General features: G+C 37.1%; 2 protein-coding genes across 2 annotated transcripts in view; one reads left to right on the forward strand and one right to left on the reverse strand.

Moving 5' to 3' along the window:
- The window catches only part of CAPS2 (calcyphosine 2), a 46342-nt gene extending 36330 nt beyond the window's left edge, over positions 1 to 10012 (reverse strand). The window contains exons 1-5 of the mRNA XM_081822085.1: positions 9752 to 10012; positions 5991 to 6093; positions 3068 to 3117; positions 932 to 977; positions 718 to 843 (exon numbers count right to left, since the gene is read on the reverse strand). Of these exons, the coding sequence (XP_081678211.1) occupies positions 718 to 843; positions 932 to 977; positions 3068 to 3117; positions 5991 to 6071 (303 nt within the window). The 5' untranslated portion in view covers positions 6072 to 6093; positions 9752 to 10012. The remainder of the gene's footprint in view (positions 1 to 717; positions 844 to 931; positions 978 to 3067; positions 3118 to 5990; positions 6094 to 9751) is intronic.
- A 5851-nt stretch (positions 10013 to 15863) lies between these two features.
- GLIPR1L1 (GLIPR1 like 1) overlaps positions 15864 to 16270 on the forward strand; it is a 31071-nt gene continuing 30664 nt past the window's right edge. Inside the window, exon 1 of the mRNA XM_006728231.2 lies at positions 15864 to 16040. Within this exon, the coding sequence (XP_006728294.2) occupies positions 15864 to 16040 (177 nt within the window). The remainder of the gene's footprint in view (positions 16041 to 16270) is intronic.

Below are 16270 nucleotides of genomic sequence, written 5' to 3' on the forward strand. Positions count from 1 at the left end.
TATACAAGTTTAAAAAAATAGAACCAGCTACAGGAGAAAGACTAACAAAGACAGAAAAGTAAGCCCTCCTCATAGAATACTGGTCAGAACTTGTGTTCATAACACAAAATAAAACACTAAATATTGTTTGAAGTGTAAATATTGTCCCAAGGAGATAGCTTGGAATAAGAATAGTTACTTAGTTACTCCATAGCATACTAGTAGCCCAAAGTATAAGTTAATTTCCAAGAGACAAATCACATTGTTAAACCAGCAAGATCTGATCTAATACTCTACCATATTTTTTAAATTCCTGGATTTCCTATTAGGATAAACCTGTACTTCACTAATTGTATAAGACATTTTTTTTTAAAATATTTTATTTATTTATTCATGAGAGACAGAGGCAGAGGGAGAAGCAGGCTCCCCGCAGAGCAGGGAGCCCGATGTGGGACTCGATCCCAGGACCCTGGGATCATGACCTGAGCCGAAGGCAGACGCTTAACCAACTGAGCCACCCAGGCGTCCCTGTATAAGACGTTTTTAAAATACTATTCCTATGTGAAAAAAAATGTAAAACAAAGTAGAATTATTTCACCAACATGATTGGGATGTTAATATGTACAATACTTAAACTGGACAAATCACAGACTGAACATAATAAAATTTCTGGACTAAATACAGTGCTTAAATGCACATTATAATTCTGAAAGTTGGTAATAAGAAATAAATACTAACCAGTTCATTTAGATGATGCTGAGTATGTGATATTTGACATGGTGTGATGCAACTAAGAGCAGAAGATGAATTTGGTGGGTTAAAATGAACATGGGCAGTAGTAAGTGGGATGTATGAAAAATCATCCTAAAATAAAATTACATAATACTTATGATACACTATATGCAATATTTTGTTCAAATGTTTATTATAGTAAATACCAAGTAAAAATTACCTCCTCGTCAGAGTCAATGAGGCTTCCCAAATCAAGTCGTGGAACCCTGAAAGAAATAATCTATGCAACTCATAACTTTTTAAAATGAGGCTTTAATAGTTGCAAATCATACATGCTACATCTTATATAAAAAGGTAGACTAGGGACTCCTGGGTGGCTCAGTCGGTTAAGCATCTGCCTTCGGCTCAGGTCATGATCCCAGGGTCCTGGGATCCAGTCCCACATCGTGCTCCTTGCTCAGCGGGGAGCCTGCTTCTCCCTCTCCCTTTGCCTGCTGCTCCCCATGCTTGTGCTCTCTCTCTCTGACAAATAAATAAATAAAATCTTAAAATAATTAATTAAATAAATAAATAAAAAGGTACACTAAAGCCAAAGGTGTGCTGTACCTACCAGCTGTAAAAGGAAATGCCCAGCAGTTTTTAAGCTGGTTGTTAACAAAGCATTATTAAAAATAAAATTATATAAACTTATAAATAAGTAAGTTATATTAAAAATAAAGGTAATAAATACTCAAAGTCATCACTTCTTAATGACTTTACTGTACTTCACTTTTGTTTATTTACATCTATGGCATTTGTGTGGTAATATAAGGGTGTGCATCTCTTTCCAACTCTGTGTTCAGTGGGATACTATAAACATAGGGTGAAATCGGCCACAGTGGGATCATTCACACAAAAACTGGCACATGCTATGAATTAGGACTTGATTTATTATTTTGTTGATTTCTTTTTTTTTTTTTAAGTTTTTTTTATTTATTTAACAGAGAGATTCAGTGAGAGAGGGAACACCAGCAGGGGGAGTGGGAGAGGGAGAAGCAGGCTCCCCGCCGAGCAGGGAGCCCGATGCAGGGCTCGATCCCAAGACCCCGGGATCATGACCTGAGCCGAAGGCAGACGCTTAACGACTGAGCCACCCAGGCGCCCCTATTTTGTTGGTTTCTGAGACTTAAAACAGGCATGGAGAAAACATTAATGGTGCAGATTAAACTTAAAAGTGTATCATATCTGTAACTGTCACATTGTGAATAACAAAAAACTGAGGAAATATTGTCCCAGTATCCAAAACTATTACGTAAGTCAACAAATACATCACTCACATCACTTTACAATAAATGAAAATATCAACCAACATTCACATTGGAACTACACTGGTTCATGGACTGCAACCATAGCTTGGCTACAGATACCAGAATTCAGCAAGAAACAAAGAAAGCATTCTGTGAGAATCAATTGGCTGCATGGAATTTATAAAAAAGTTTATACATTTTATTAGTATTTGTAAATTGCTTACTATATATCCTCTATCAGTAAAATTTATAACCAACTTAAAATATACTTAAGTTTATTTATAATTAACAAGTAAAATTTAAAATAAACTTATAATACACTTTCAGGAAACCAGCTGTTAAATATTTACCAGCACATGATTGACTGTCAACACATACTGAGTATCTTGTATCAAGTGCTTGCATGTACCTCGTACCCTGATTTTTTGTCTAGATGAGCATACAGGTATCTGTTATGTAGAACCACATGAAATTGCTGATACTTGCCCATTTTTCATCGATAAAAATGTAATTTCATATGGTTCAGCCTAATAAAGTACTAGGTTTTTAACTTCTATTTTCCAGTAAGCCCTGTAGTCTAAAATACTTGAAAGAATATAAAAGTCATATCCTTCCAAATCTTAAAAGGCAAAAATGTAAAATATAAAACATAAATTAATGTAGTCTAGTCCACAAATAAAATCATTTAAAGAAGATTGATAAAATTGTCATATTCATCAAGATAAGATTAAAGCCACAGATTAAAGTCATTTTGGCTATCCCAGTTATAAAATTCAAAATTTCACATATTTCTTTAATAAATTCATTTAGCTGAGTTTTCTAAATAAAACAATAAACTTTTTCAGGAAAATGTAAGAATATTAAAGAAAATACAAACAAGAGAAGTATTACCCTCCTTCCTATTATCCTACTTTAATTTTGGCATAGCAATTTTCAGGCCATCCACATGCACATCAAATTTCCTGTGGTTCACAATCATAACTACATATAAAATTTTGCTTTCCTTTTTAATTAATATATTATAAATATTTACCCATTAAATAGCTCAAGTGTAAAGAAATGTGACTTACACAGGTAGGCCAGCATTCTGGATTGCCCATGACCTGGAAGTCTGTCCTTGCTTTAATTAAAAAAAGAAAAAATCAGTATGTATATACCCTTTATGTATACTTTAAAAGATAAGCAATGAGGGCGCCTGGGTGGCTCAGTTGGTTAAGCGACTGCCTTCGGCTCAGGTCATGATCCTGGAGTCCCTGGATCGAGTCCCGCATCGGGCTCCCTGCTCAGCAGGGAGTCTGCTTCTCCCTCTGACCCTCCTCCCTCTCATGCTCTCTGTCTCTCATTCTCTCTGTCTCAAATAAATAAATAAAAATCTTAAAAAAAAAAAAGATAAGCAATGAGTCAATGCAATAAAGCTGATCATCATTTTCTCAGTAAACTCCATATAAGAAATATTTACTAAGCCCCTCCCTACTATGCTTGAGACACAGAGATAAGATGATAAGCAACACAGACAATCCTTATCTTCACGGTGTTCTGCCTGCTGGGCAAGACATTTACTCAAACAATAATGTGAAAAAAAACACGTGCTATGCCTGAGCAACTACATATAGCATTTTACCCAACAAGTCTAGGAAATTGAGGAAACGTTTCCAAAAACAAAAAAAAAGTAACCTTTAAATGGAACTCTGAAGGATGAGTAGGAGTTAGCCAGATAAAGACAGAGGGGAGAATACTGCTTTAGCCAGGAGGAACAACTCATCCTGCACTAGCCCACAGGCAAGAGTTAGCAGCTAGAGAGGGCTGAAATCCAGAGTGTGAGGAGGTAGTGGGGGCCAGAGCTGTTACATAATAATACAAGTCAAAGAACTTGGACCTTGTCCTAAAGGTAATGGGAAAACTGCAGGATTTAAGCAAAGAAGTGACAAATATATATATGTACACATTTGCAGATGTTCAATCTTACTTCCAAAAAATTGTGCAAAGATATGAAAATTAGAGTGAGCTCAGACACTACAGAATAAGAAATATATATGAGTCATAGAGAAAATTCAAGTTAATAAGGGCAGGAAACAATTCATGCGTCAACACTTCTGGCTTACTTCTGAAAACTGGTCATTTTTGTGGTACTGATAGCAAGTACAGAAATTACATTCAACACTGAGCTTCATCACTCTAATTGACCATAAAAGAGAAAACAAATTCAATTCAGTATAAGCTTTAATATGGCATTATTTTAAATACTATCCTAATAGAAAGTTAAAAATGTAAAAATGTAATATCACTAAATTATATATATATTAAGTTGACCCTTGAGCAATGCTGGGGTTAAGGGTGCCAGCTACCGCCCCCATACTGTCAAAAATCCACATATAACTTTTGGCTTCCCAAAAACTTAACTACTACTAGCCTACTGTTGACTGGTAACAAACAGTCAATTGACACATATTTCATATGTACTTTATACGGCATTCTTACAATAAAGTAAGCTAGAGAAAATAAATGTTAAGAAAATCATAAGGAAGAGAAAATATATTTGCATATAAGTGGACCCATGCAGTTCAAACCTGAGTTGTTTAAGGGTCAATTTTATATAAATGACATACATATCATAGCCTAAAATAGCAGCACACTTCTATCACATATAAAAGATTTTCTTTTTTTTTTTAAAGATTTTATTAATTTGAGAGAGAGAGAGAGCATGAGCACAAGTTGGGGAAGGCAGAGGGAGCAGTAGACTCCCTGCTGAGCATGGGGCCCATGGAGCTGGATCTCAAGACCCTGGGATCATGACCTGAGCTGAAGGCAGTCGCTTAACCAACCGAGCCACCCAGGCGTCCCAAAGATTTTCTTAATCGTATTTGGGAAACATCAGGATATCATCCAACTTTAGGAAGAAAATCTAAATAGAATATAAGTGTAGTTGTCATAGTCATGGTCGTCACCATGATTATCCCCCAGAAAGTGTTTTGACAGACTTAAAGTCTTGAAGTCACAGACTATCTATTACAGAATGGCATTTACTTTGTCTAATTCCAACAAAATTGTGCTAGCCAATTCAGAAGACAGACAAATTATAGCTTATAAATCCCTGGGCCAGGGGTCAGCAGATATGGCTCAGTTCTGTTTTATAAATAAAGTTTTATTGGAATGCAACCATTTATTTATTTATGAACTATCTATATGTTCTCATTACAATAGCTGAGTTAAGTGGCTGCAACAGAAACAAAAGCCCATAAAGCCAAAAATATTTACTAGCTGGCCCTTTATTTAAAAAGGTGAATATGGGGCACCTGGATGCCTTAGTTGGTTAAGCATCTGCCTTTGGCTTGGGTCATGATCTCTGAGTCCTGGGATCGAGCCCCGCATCAGGCTCCCTCCTCAGTGGGGAGTCTGCTTCTCCCTCTCCCTCCCTCTGCTCATGCCTCCCCCTTTCAAATAAATAAACAAATAAATAATATTTTTTTAAAAAAGAATAGCAAGGAAGTATGTGTCACTTTTATGTATTTCTAAACTAAAATTTATATATCCCCAATTCTGTGGTGGAAACAAGGACAAAGCAGCTATAACCTTGTACTTAATCAATGATATATATACACAGTGGTGATATTATGAAGGTTATGAAGAATAAAATCCTAGTAATAAAAGCTTTGAGTCTCGTTCTACCTAGCTAACACAAGATGTATATTGATATTCTCTTCTTCTTTCTACTATCCTTATTTCTTATATTTTCTGCAGATACATACAGATAATTTTTTAAATAAGAATATGAAAACAATAATAATAAGCCTGATTTTTAAAAATAAAACTAATTCAGGGAATGACCCACTTTGAAATAATGATTATCTTCAATTTTGGCCACTCAATTCTTCAAATCTAGGAAATATGGATCCTAAATATTTGTGAGTATAAGTTGTCATAAACATGAATAAAAGAGTCAGAAAATTATTTAATGAGTCATCCTACAAGAGGAAAATTATATAGCACACGTACTTGCAGCAGCTTGTTTCTTCCAGTGAAAGGCTGAGTTTGACTCGTAGGAGAAGCAGCAATGCCTTTAACCTCTAAATCCATTCAAGTTCACGTCTGCAGTATACTTTGAAAAGGGTAAAAAACATACAAAATGATAACTCTTACTCTAATTTTAAACTAGCCATACAAGCTACATAATACTACTTCATGGAAAGAAATCATGTGGTTAATCATTCTTACTTCTTTCACCAAAATCAACTTTTTGTGGGGCAATTACCTTATGTGGGGCAACATTTATGGGGCAAATGCTAGTCTGAATAGGGTTCCTCTGAAGATGTCCATGTGCTAATCACTGGACCCTGTGAATATGTTTACCTTACATGACAAAGAAGACTCTTCAGATGTGATTACGTAAAGGATTTTGAGGTGTGGAAATTATCCTGGATTATCTGGAGGGCCCAATGTAATCACCAGGGCCCTTATAAAAGGGGGGCAGGATGATCAGAGGAAGAAAGAGAGGATGTAAGAAGGAAAGCCAGGTTAGAGAGGAGTGAAGATATTAGATAGCTAGCTTTGAAAATGGAGGTAGAGGTCATGAGCAGTCTCTGCAAGTTAGAAGAGGCAAGGAATGAATTTTCCCCTGGAGCCTCCAGAAGGAACCAACCTTGCTAACATCTTGATTTTAGCCCTGTAGGACTCATTTTGTGCTTCTGACCTCCAGAACTGTTGTTTCAGACCACTATGTTTGTGGTAATTTTTTACAGTAGTAATAGTAATAGGAATTTTACAGTAATAGGAAACGAATGCTTGTACTTCTCTACCACAAAGTGATGTAAATTTATTTTCTTTACTCTCTTCCTAAACCTTTATGAGTTTTGATTTTGCTGCAGTAAGCAGATGAAAAAATGTGTTAATGCAAACAGTATTCTCTGATACAAAGAATAAAATAGAATGGATGGTCCAATTAGCAATTATGAGGCGACTGGTAAAAATGCATGTAAGAGAAGGTTGAAAATAATCAACTTGAACAAAAATGTATAAAACAAAAATCAGGTGAATATCTCAGTCATGCAAATTTTGAAGATTTTTACACTTCAATCTTATATTACTGAGGATACGTTGTTTAACAATTCATACTTTTTCTATTATTAGACTTGGAGTTATTTTAATAGTAAACTTTTTTTTTAATTTTTAAGGAAAGATAGCATGGCATTGTGTCAGCATAGAGTTAGACTGACATTAAAATCCTCATTTTTGACACTTCCTTGTAATGTAAGCTTGGGCCAACATTTCTAGTGTGTAAAATGAGTTTAATGTTAGCACCTTTCTCATCTCCCTATATTAGGTAAAACATGGTTATTCAATACATGGTAGCCATCGTTGTTACTATTAAAATGTAGTTTTACCCAGGCCCAGTGAAATCCTGAAAGATATCCCAGCTCTTCACTAATTTATCTGTATGGCTCCATTTACCCAATTCCATAGCCCCCCTCCCTAAAGCCCCACACCCCAAGACTAGATTTCTACTCTAAGAGTAATCAACAGTAGACATATTCTGAAAACATCACAAATCATTCAATTTAAAAATAATTTGACTTTTTTTTTCTGAGTTACCTTTCACAAAGAAGCAACTTTTTAAAGTTGTTATTGTTTTGGTAGGGGGTGGAGAGAAGGCTGTTGTTTGCTTTTAATCACATCACAAAAGCTGTTGTATTTGCCATGAAGATTAGCAGCCAACAAACCCAAGTTGAAATAGGGGTGCTGAGCAATCAGCTAAGTGCTTTTCTCCACACATCAACTACACAATTATTTATACCTTAGAAACTATTGTAGCCATTTCAAATCACTATAGGTCACTTTAAATAACCATCATTCATTTGCAAATAACAAAAACAACAAAATTTAAATCCTCTGTCCAGGACCTTCTAGTCCCTGTACTTCCCCAAGCTTGACAGTCATTACTCTTCACTTATCATTAACTCTTTTCATGTCCCTAATAAACTGTCAAGTCCATGAAGGTTGGTGTCGCATGTCCTTAATATAGCAGATACTTAATAAATATTTATTTAGTCAATAAAGAAATTAATGCACAGTCAAATACCTGTACACATTTTAAACATATTCTTCATTTCCTTTCTCTGAACCTAACTATGACAGGATCACAATGCCACATATAAATTCTGTCCTCAAACAATAGATAAAGCATTCAAAGCATGAATGGTAGTTATTACTCTTCACACTATACTGTAAGCCTCATAAAGGCAAGGGCTATGGTTCTGCTCACCTTGTATCTAAGCATTTAACAGAAAGCCTAGAAAACAGTAGGAACTTAAATATTTGTTAAGTAAGTGAATTCAGTCAACTCAGACAGGAGTTATTTCAGAATTATGTAGCATACAAATGGTTCATTGGATATAACAGGAATATTCAAGGGGCAACCATCATTTGTGGAACACTCCAGGATCTATTACAATCCAGAATTAGAGCTATGAAGCTACTGACACCTTATGTCAAAGAATCTTGAGATTTGGACAGGACTGCAGAGATAAAACAGCTCGACCTTCTGATTTTCAAACTGAGGAATCTGAGACCCCAAAACGGGCACATTTACCTTGCCAAATTATTTGCCAGTTATTACTGAGCATGAATTTACACCAGTTTCAGACCTCTTTCTAATACTACACCCTTGCTTATACAGGACAGAAGAAAGAGGGGAGTTAGCTGCAGAGACTCAAGAGCACCAGAAACCTAAAACTGGTGGCAAAAGAATCAGAATTTCAAATAAATGGCATGTGAGCAGATCTTTGGAATGCATACCAAAGTTTGTCCTGGTCCTATAGCATGGAATATACAGTTGGGTTATGCTGGGGACGAGAGATGGTAGGAGCAGGGAAAAGCACTTCTGAATGGCTCTGTCCCCACCCAATCTGCTGCCAAGTCATGAGATATTACAGCTAGCATGTAATGAATATTGTTGACTAACAGATTCAAATCTTACCATATTATCTTTATTGCTACCAAAAAGAACTGAACTCACCTCCCACTTCTCTCATTTTTTAAGGATGATTATTTCCAATTGCAATTATCACCAGTTCTCTTTTGGTTAGTGACATTAGTGGTTATAATTTGCTTACACCAAATCAGAACATAAAGCAAAGTGAAGAATAAACTGATCCAATCCATCCCATAATCAAGGAAAAAGGAAAAAGTTTTAGTATTTAACCTCCATGCAGGTGAGGACCAAGTTTATCTTGGGGCCCAGGTGATAACAGACCCAAGTATCTGAATGAACCTGGCATCATTCTTAATTTCATAGTAATTGTCTGTACATCCACTCCCCACAAAGTTAAGATTATACATCATTGCACCTGCAAAGTACAACTAATGCTCCGCCCTCTTCCTATCTTAGATTCATGGACTGGGGTGGGACACACGGGACATCCAACCTGACTTGACCCAATAAGCTGGGTAAAGAGCAGTTCCACAGTGGGAAGGATGAAAAAGTTATCAACGAGGGCAAGTCCACCGAGAACCTCCAGACAGGACAAGCTGGAAAGGTACAGTTCCCAGTAGACTCCAGCAAGCCCAGGCCCGCGGCTGCAGGTTGCCTAGCAACAGGCGTCCCCACGCCGGGCCGCCAAACCCTCTCTCCCTTCCAGGGAAGAGATGATCATCGGCCCAAATCTTTCGTTCCTTCCACGCCACCTCCTGCCCCATGCTGTGTAGGGTCGTTTCTCCGACAACCCGGCCCGCGCCGCGAGCAACCCAGCCGAGGTACTTACCGGAGGGCGGTGTTGAAAACCTTATAGCGGCCTCTGAGCCTCGTCCGGGGACTAGTTCCGGGGCGTCTCTAAATCCCGGCGGGGATCTGGAAGAGGACTCACTCATCTGGGCTTCTTCGACTCAGAGAGAGAGAGCCAAAGCCCGGCCCGGATCCAGACGGCTGTTGTATAATTCTTCTTTAAGTGAGTTCTATTTAACATATTTTATAGAGCATCTACCAGGAGTTCAGATCCCAGAGAGATGTAATGAGGGGAAAAAATTATGTTGTAATATCCACTCTCAAGGAACTTGCAATTATTTAAAAAGACAAGACCGCTTTATAGTATTATAGAGAGATATATAATTATATATACATAAATATATAGATGTATAGAGATATAAATGAAAATTCTAATACAATGGAAAGGGAACAAGCCTAGGAATCAGGAAATTTCCATTTTATTCTTTGCTCTGCATACAATGTCTTTGGTCATCAACTCATCAATAAAAGGAATGGTCTGGTTTGAGAAATTTCTTAGGTTCCATTCCACTGTAATATACCCATAACTTTTCTGAATTACACAGCCAAGTGTCAGATACTCAAAGTAGAACTAAGGCCCTCTGAAGCCTAATCCAGTTCTCCAACCACAAAATCAAGTTGTTTTTCTAATCTAGAGAGTCTTTTCAAAGTTAGCTCCCCTAAAATGTATATATTTAAATTTGCAGGTTGGAGTCAGTTTTGTAGTAAAAATACAAATATATATATTTGTATTGCAATGTGTATAAGGTAATTAACTCCTTCTATTTCTTCCTTATATAAAATTCATCCACCCATTCCCCCCTCACAGAAAGAAAAGCAAAATTAAACTGGAAAAAGAAAGTAAAAATGAAACAAAAAACTCAACTTCAAATTGTAAAAAGTTTTTAAAGAACTTAAACAATTCCAATGCCCAACTAACCTTGCCCATTCCACAGATAAATATTCAAGAAAATAACATGAGGACGTATCCTTCCTGGCACTTAAGCTTATTACACCTAAATTGCTTCAGTATTCCTGAATATAGTTCTCTAAGCCGTTAAGATTATGGTCTAAAAAGCACATTTATACAATCCAGACATTGTGTCTATTACAAAAGCAATAATACTGGATTATTATTGATTATATAGAGAGAGGAGAAACACATTTTCCTCTTACCCTTTGAGTTCTTCCAGCTGGTTTAAGAATTAAACTGACACAAGACAGACAAAAGGGAAAAAGATAAGGCATGTGCACACAGGGGCCCAATAATGAAATTGAGACCTAAAGAAATGACCAAAGCAGGCAGTTTTTATACTTTTTGGACCAAGAGACAATAAATCTGTGAAGTATTGAGAAAACAAAGAAAACTTAACTTTGGGACTTTAGTAAATTATTCTAAGCAGAATTTGGGCTGGGATAGTATATTAGTAAAAAGTAACAAGGGTGGTTTATGCAGCCTTCTGGGCTCTAAATTTTCTCTCTGGTGATAAAGATGTCTCTTACGTCCTGATATAGGAAGGGTCCTTTCACATGGGACATTTATTTCTTGCTTTCTGGAAACAAAGCAGGGAGCAGGTAGGAGTGTTCTTCATTGGCTGTTTTTTAAGTAACTTTTTTAAAAATAATCAGTATAACAAAGTGGCACATTTTGGGGGTGGCCTGCCTTTAGCCCATACATATAAATTGTACATTTTTGCCAATTTTCAAAACAATTAATCATAAAAGTTCTGCTGTTATTACAGCCAATTAATTTCTTCATACACAAAACAATACTAAATTAGCCATATTTAACCTAGATTATTTGCAGATCTAAAATAATCTGCATTTGAAGGTCAGCAAACATCCATTGGACACCTACTATCTGCAAATATATCCAGTGTTAGAAAAAGTAAAGTATATAAGCCAACCTAGTATTTACTGCCTTTCAAACTGAGTTTAAAATATTTATTGAGCCTCTAGTATGTATGTGATGAATAAGATAGTTCTTAAAGAAGCTTACAATTGTATACAACATTATTAGAAAATTAAGGAGTGCTCATTTCCTAATTAATAATATTTATTGAGGGCATAAGTGTTCAGTAGCTGTTCTGGGATCTATAGATAGATATAGCAATAAAGCAAATAAAACCATTGTTTCAGTGAAGGTTAAAATCCGAGGCGACAAACATTAGATAAATAAATAATATCATCTCAGGTAGCAATTAATGTGAAGAAAAATACAACAGGTTACTGGAGAGACACTGACAGAAAGGACAAATTGTAGGATCATGTATGGCTTTGCTGAGGGGAATTCTGCAGACAAAGAGAACAGCAAGTGCAAAAGGCTTGGGGATAGAGCATCCTTTTCAAGCAGATAGATGTGGCTGAGGCCAGGTGAGCTAGTGGAGAATGTAGACTAGAGGGCAGAGATTAGCCATGGTCAGACTAAATTGTGCCTTGTGGACCAAACCTAGGATTTTGGATTTTATAAGTGTGACAGAAAGTCATCAGAGGGTTTTGGAAAGAGAGGAGGCTGTGATATTGTGATTTATCATAAGAAATATATATTTGATCTTCCTCCCTGTTTCTGGCACAGAGCTCCTAAAACCCTTGGAATTTTCCTAAATGTTAAGAGCAAGGAACATTCTTTTGTTATTTTAATGAGGTGAATCTTAGAAATCACTTATGGATGGAGGCTGGCTGCCAGTGAAGCCAAGCCTGTGATTGGAGTTGAAAGTTTCAGTCCCACCCTCAGTCCTCCTAGGAGGTGACAGGGGCTAGAGGTTGAATTAATCAACCACGGCCACGGAGTTAATCAATCTTGCGTTTGTGGTGAAGTCTCCAAAAGTACCCCCAAAGGACAAGGTTCCCAGAGCATTCTGCTTCCAGAGTGCAACATAGAAATTCTGCCTGAGTTTCTAGCCTTCAGACTCAAGACTACAACATCAACTCTTACCCCAATCTTCAGCCTGTCAGCTTGTCCTACAGATTTTAGGCTTGCTAGCTCCTACAATTGTGGGAGTCAATTTCTTTAAAATCTGTGTGTATGTATCTGTGTGTGTAAAAGGGAGTGGGGTGGGAATATATGTCTATTAGTTCTGTTTCTCTGGATAACTCTAATACAGAGGGGAAAAGAGAAATAAAGTAATCAGATATAGGATCATGAAGTGATTTAATGACAAAAGATTCCTTCTAATTGGAGGACTTCATAAAAGGAACTAATGATTTGGGTCTTAAAAGATTCATTTATTAATTTGTTCATCAAATATTGAACTCTTTTGAGATGCTGGGGATACAGGAGTAAAAATAATAATAATAAGCAATCCCTGCCTCATGGGGCTTCCACTCAATTGAAGGGAGAAATGAAAATGTAAATAAATTACATATGATATGAGGATAAGGGTTATGGGGAAATATAAGGCAGAAAAAGGACAATAGGAAGTGATAGGTGTAGGATGGGTAATGTAAAATACCACTGTGAGGTCTTTTGAAAAGATGACATTTGAGCAAATATTCCAAAGAGATTAGAAACTAGCCATGTAGCTTTCTGGAAGAAGGAGTTCTAGGCAAAAGAAGTGAGCAAATGCCCTGAGGCAGCAGGACCTTCACTTTTTTTAAGGAACAATAAAGGGGCCAGAGTATCTGGAGGAGAGAAAAGGAAGGGAAAGGAAGTAGATGAGATCAGAAAAGGGCCTCTTCAGTTAGGGCCTTGAAGGTAATAGTGAGGATAACCTTGGGATTTTGTTTTGACTGCCATGGAAAGCCATCAGTTGGGAGGTTTTGAGTAGAGGAGTGATCTGACTTAGATTTAATAGGATCATTTTGGATGTTGTGTTGAGAATTTGTTTTTAAATACATGAATATGAAGATAAGTATACATAGAGACAATTGAATGAGGTCCTAGAAATGCTCAAAAAATTGTTTTCCCTCTATGGTTTGGTATTCTTATTTTTTTAATAGTGATTCTTAAATGTTTAACATGTATGCATCACTTAACAAAGTCAAAATTACTCCATATTTCTACTCTTCCCCAGGAATATAAGGACCTTAGAATAGTTCAGCTATAATCAGTAAGCTCTCCCATCTTCCACATGATTTTTGCCAAGTATTATAGTTCCATCCTGTATTTGAACTCCTTCTTCCTCGAACACTCTTCCTCCAGTAGCCATATGCGTCCCTCTTGCATCCCCTTCAAGTATTTGCTCAGAAGTCACCATCTCAAAGACATCCGCACTGATCACCCTATTTGAAATCACAACCTGCCACCCTCACCTCCACACCCACCCCAGTGCTCCCAAACTCCTTAGCCTGATTTATTTTTTCCGTATATATTATCAGGTTTATCATGCTATAGAATTTATTTATTATGTTTATCATTTATTCTCTGCCTCCCTTCACTAGAATTCCAGAAAGGCAGATTGTTTTGTTTTATTTCTTATGGTTGTAATCCCAAGCATCAGAAATAACGCCTAGAATATAAGAGACACTCAAAAGTATTTAAGTATGCTAAAGATTATATACAATCCCTCTGACTGCTGTCTTGAGAATAAAGTATAGGTTAGGAGCAGGAGAAGGAAACTCCACCAGGAAGCCATTGCAATTATCCATGAAATCAAGGAGTACCATTTCAAATGCTGAGCAGTGATCAAGTTCTAAAAATAAAAAGACAAAGGCAACAGAATTTGCTAAGAGACCAAAGCCTCCAAAGTTTGGGGCCTGAAATCAAAAAGATGAAGTTGTAATTAATTGAGATAGGGAAATTGTGGAAGGATCCAGATTGGGGTGTGGGATATGAAAAGCTCAGTTTGAACTCTGTAAGTAATGCTAAAGTCACATATATTGCAATTTTCCATCAGCGGAGGCTGACAAATATTTTCTCCACTACTCAATAGAATTTCCATTAAGATCCTTGTATTTTTCTCCCATTTTATAATTTAATTTTCTGCTTTCTTTTTTCTTTTTTAAGATTTTATTTTTAAGTAATCTCTATACCCAACATGGGGCTTGAACTCACAACCCCAAGATCAAGAGTCACATGCTCCACCGACTGAGCCAGCAAGGCACGCCCTAATTTTCTATTTAAAAATGGTAACTAGTTGCATCAAAGTTTTTTTTTAGTGGCAAGATTTATCGACTGGAATATTCAGTAGATATAAATATGTATTTACTTGAATTAAATGGCATTGTAAGCAACCTCAAATCATCAAATAAAGATATTTATTTGAAACACAGAAATACTGGAAAATGTCATTTAATGTCACACACACAAAATGCTGGTTTGTTATTAAATAACAACTGATATAATGGATTTAAAATATTAAGCTAAATGAAGTTGGTTTATATTGCAATGTAGGTAAAATAAGATCAAATGTACTCTGCCTTAGTCTTTAGAATGCCCACTAAAGCTATCCTTTCTCAGAAGTTTACTAGTAACCAAACCCATAGGTTTATTCCATACTCAGATATCAAGTATGAGATTTTGTCCAGAGGAACTACTTGGCTGCACCTCTCTATTTTTATCTTTCTAGGCAGTCTGTCTCCAAATGAGAAAACAAATGCAAATTATTAAATGTTCCGCAAAGCAAAAATCACACTATGTGGAGTATACAAAATGCCTATTCTTGCTTTATTACCAATTTCTGGAGATATGGGCAGTATAATGCTGCAGTTTATTTAAAACAGTAAAACTATATATGAAAGCTGAGTATGTGTAACTAATATAGAGAGTTTTGTACAGGCCTGGTCCGTTTTCAGCATCTAATACATGTTGCCTTTTTACATAACACTGTGCCGCCTATTTGTTGCAATCTGGATTGCAATTCAGGGGCCCTCCGAAGTGATTCTGGATTGGGTCCGCAGAAAGCGCCCTGGATGGTTAAAACCCTGCACCAGACAGCGACTCAGGCTTTTCTCCTGTAGCCCAGGGCTTTGTGATGGGCTAATCCTGCTGCCTTGTCTTGCCTCAGGTTCTGGCCCTGCGCTCTGGGGGCCAGCCTGCTGAGCATCCCCACGCTGAGCTCGAGCTTCTGTGGGAGGATGGAGCCAGCAGAGAGCGTGGTCCTCAGGGGCCAAGGAAGATTGCCTGGCAGAACCGTTACTGGTCCACGCAGTCAGAGCATATTTTGCATCCCGCCATGGTTCTGAGGAAAAAACTGAGTTGCTTATGGACGTTAGGTCTCTGTCTGGTAGCCAGTAAATCGTCTACTAAAGTCCCCTCTATCGAAGACCAGAGTTTTAAAGACCAGTGCATCAAGGCTCATAACGAAATGCGTAGCAAAGTCTGGCCCCCCGCGGCTGACGTGAAATACATGGTGAGAAAGAACCGGCTGGGATCTGATTTCTCTGGTTCATCCTAAGGTATCTGGGAGCTAAATTTGATAGACTCATTTGTATGAATTTAATCTGTACTTTCAGCATGCAGTTAAGAATCACGCCTTAGCCGGGCTATCCTCCAGGATAGCGATAAGAGTGGACGAAAAAGGAAAACTTGAAGCTGTATCTTGCCAACGCTTAGCTCCCTTTGGGGCGGGGGGGGGGGGGG

Source organism: Leptonychotes weddellii, chromosome 5, assembly GCF_054177405.1.
Source record: "Leptonychotes weddellii isolate Sample4059 chromosome 5, ASM5417740v2, whole genome shotgun sequence".
Classification (NCBI taxonomy): Eukaryota; Metazoa; Chordata; class Mammalia; order Carnivora; family Phocidae; genus Leptonychotes; species Leptonychotes weddellii.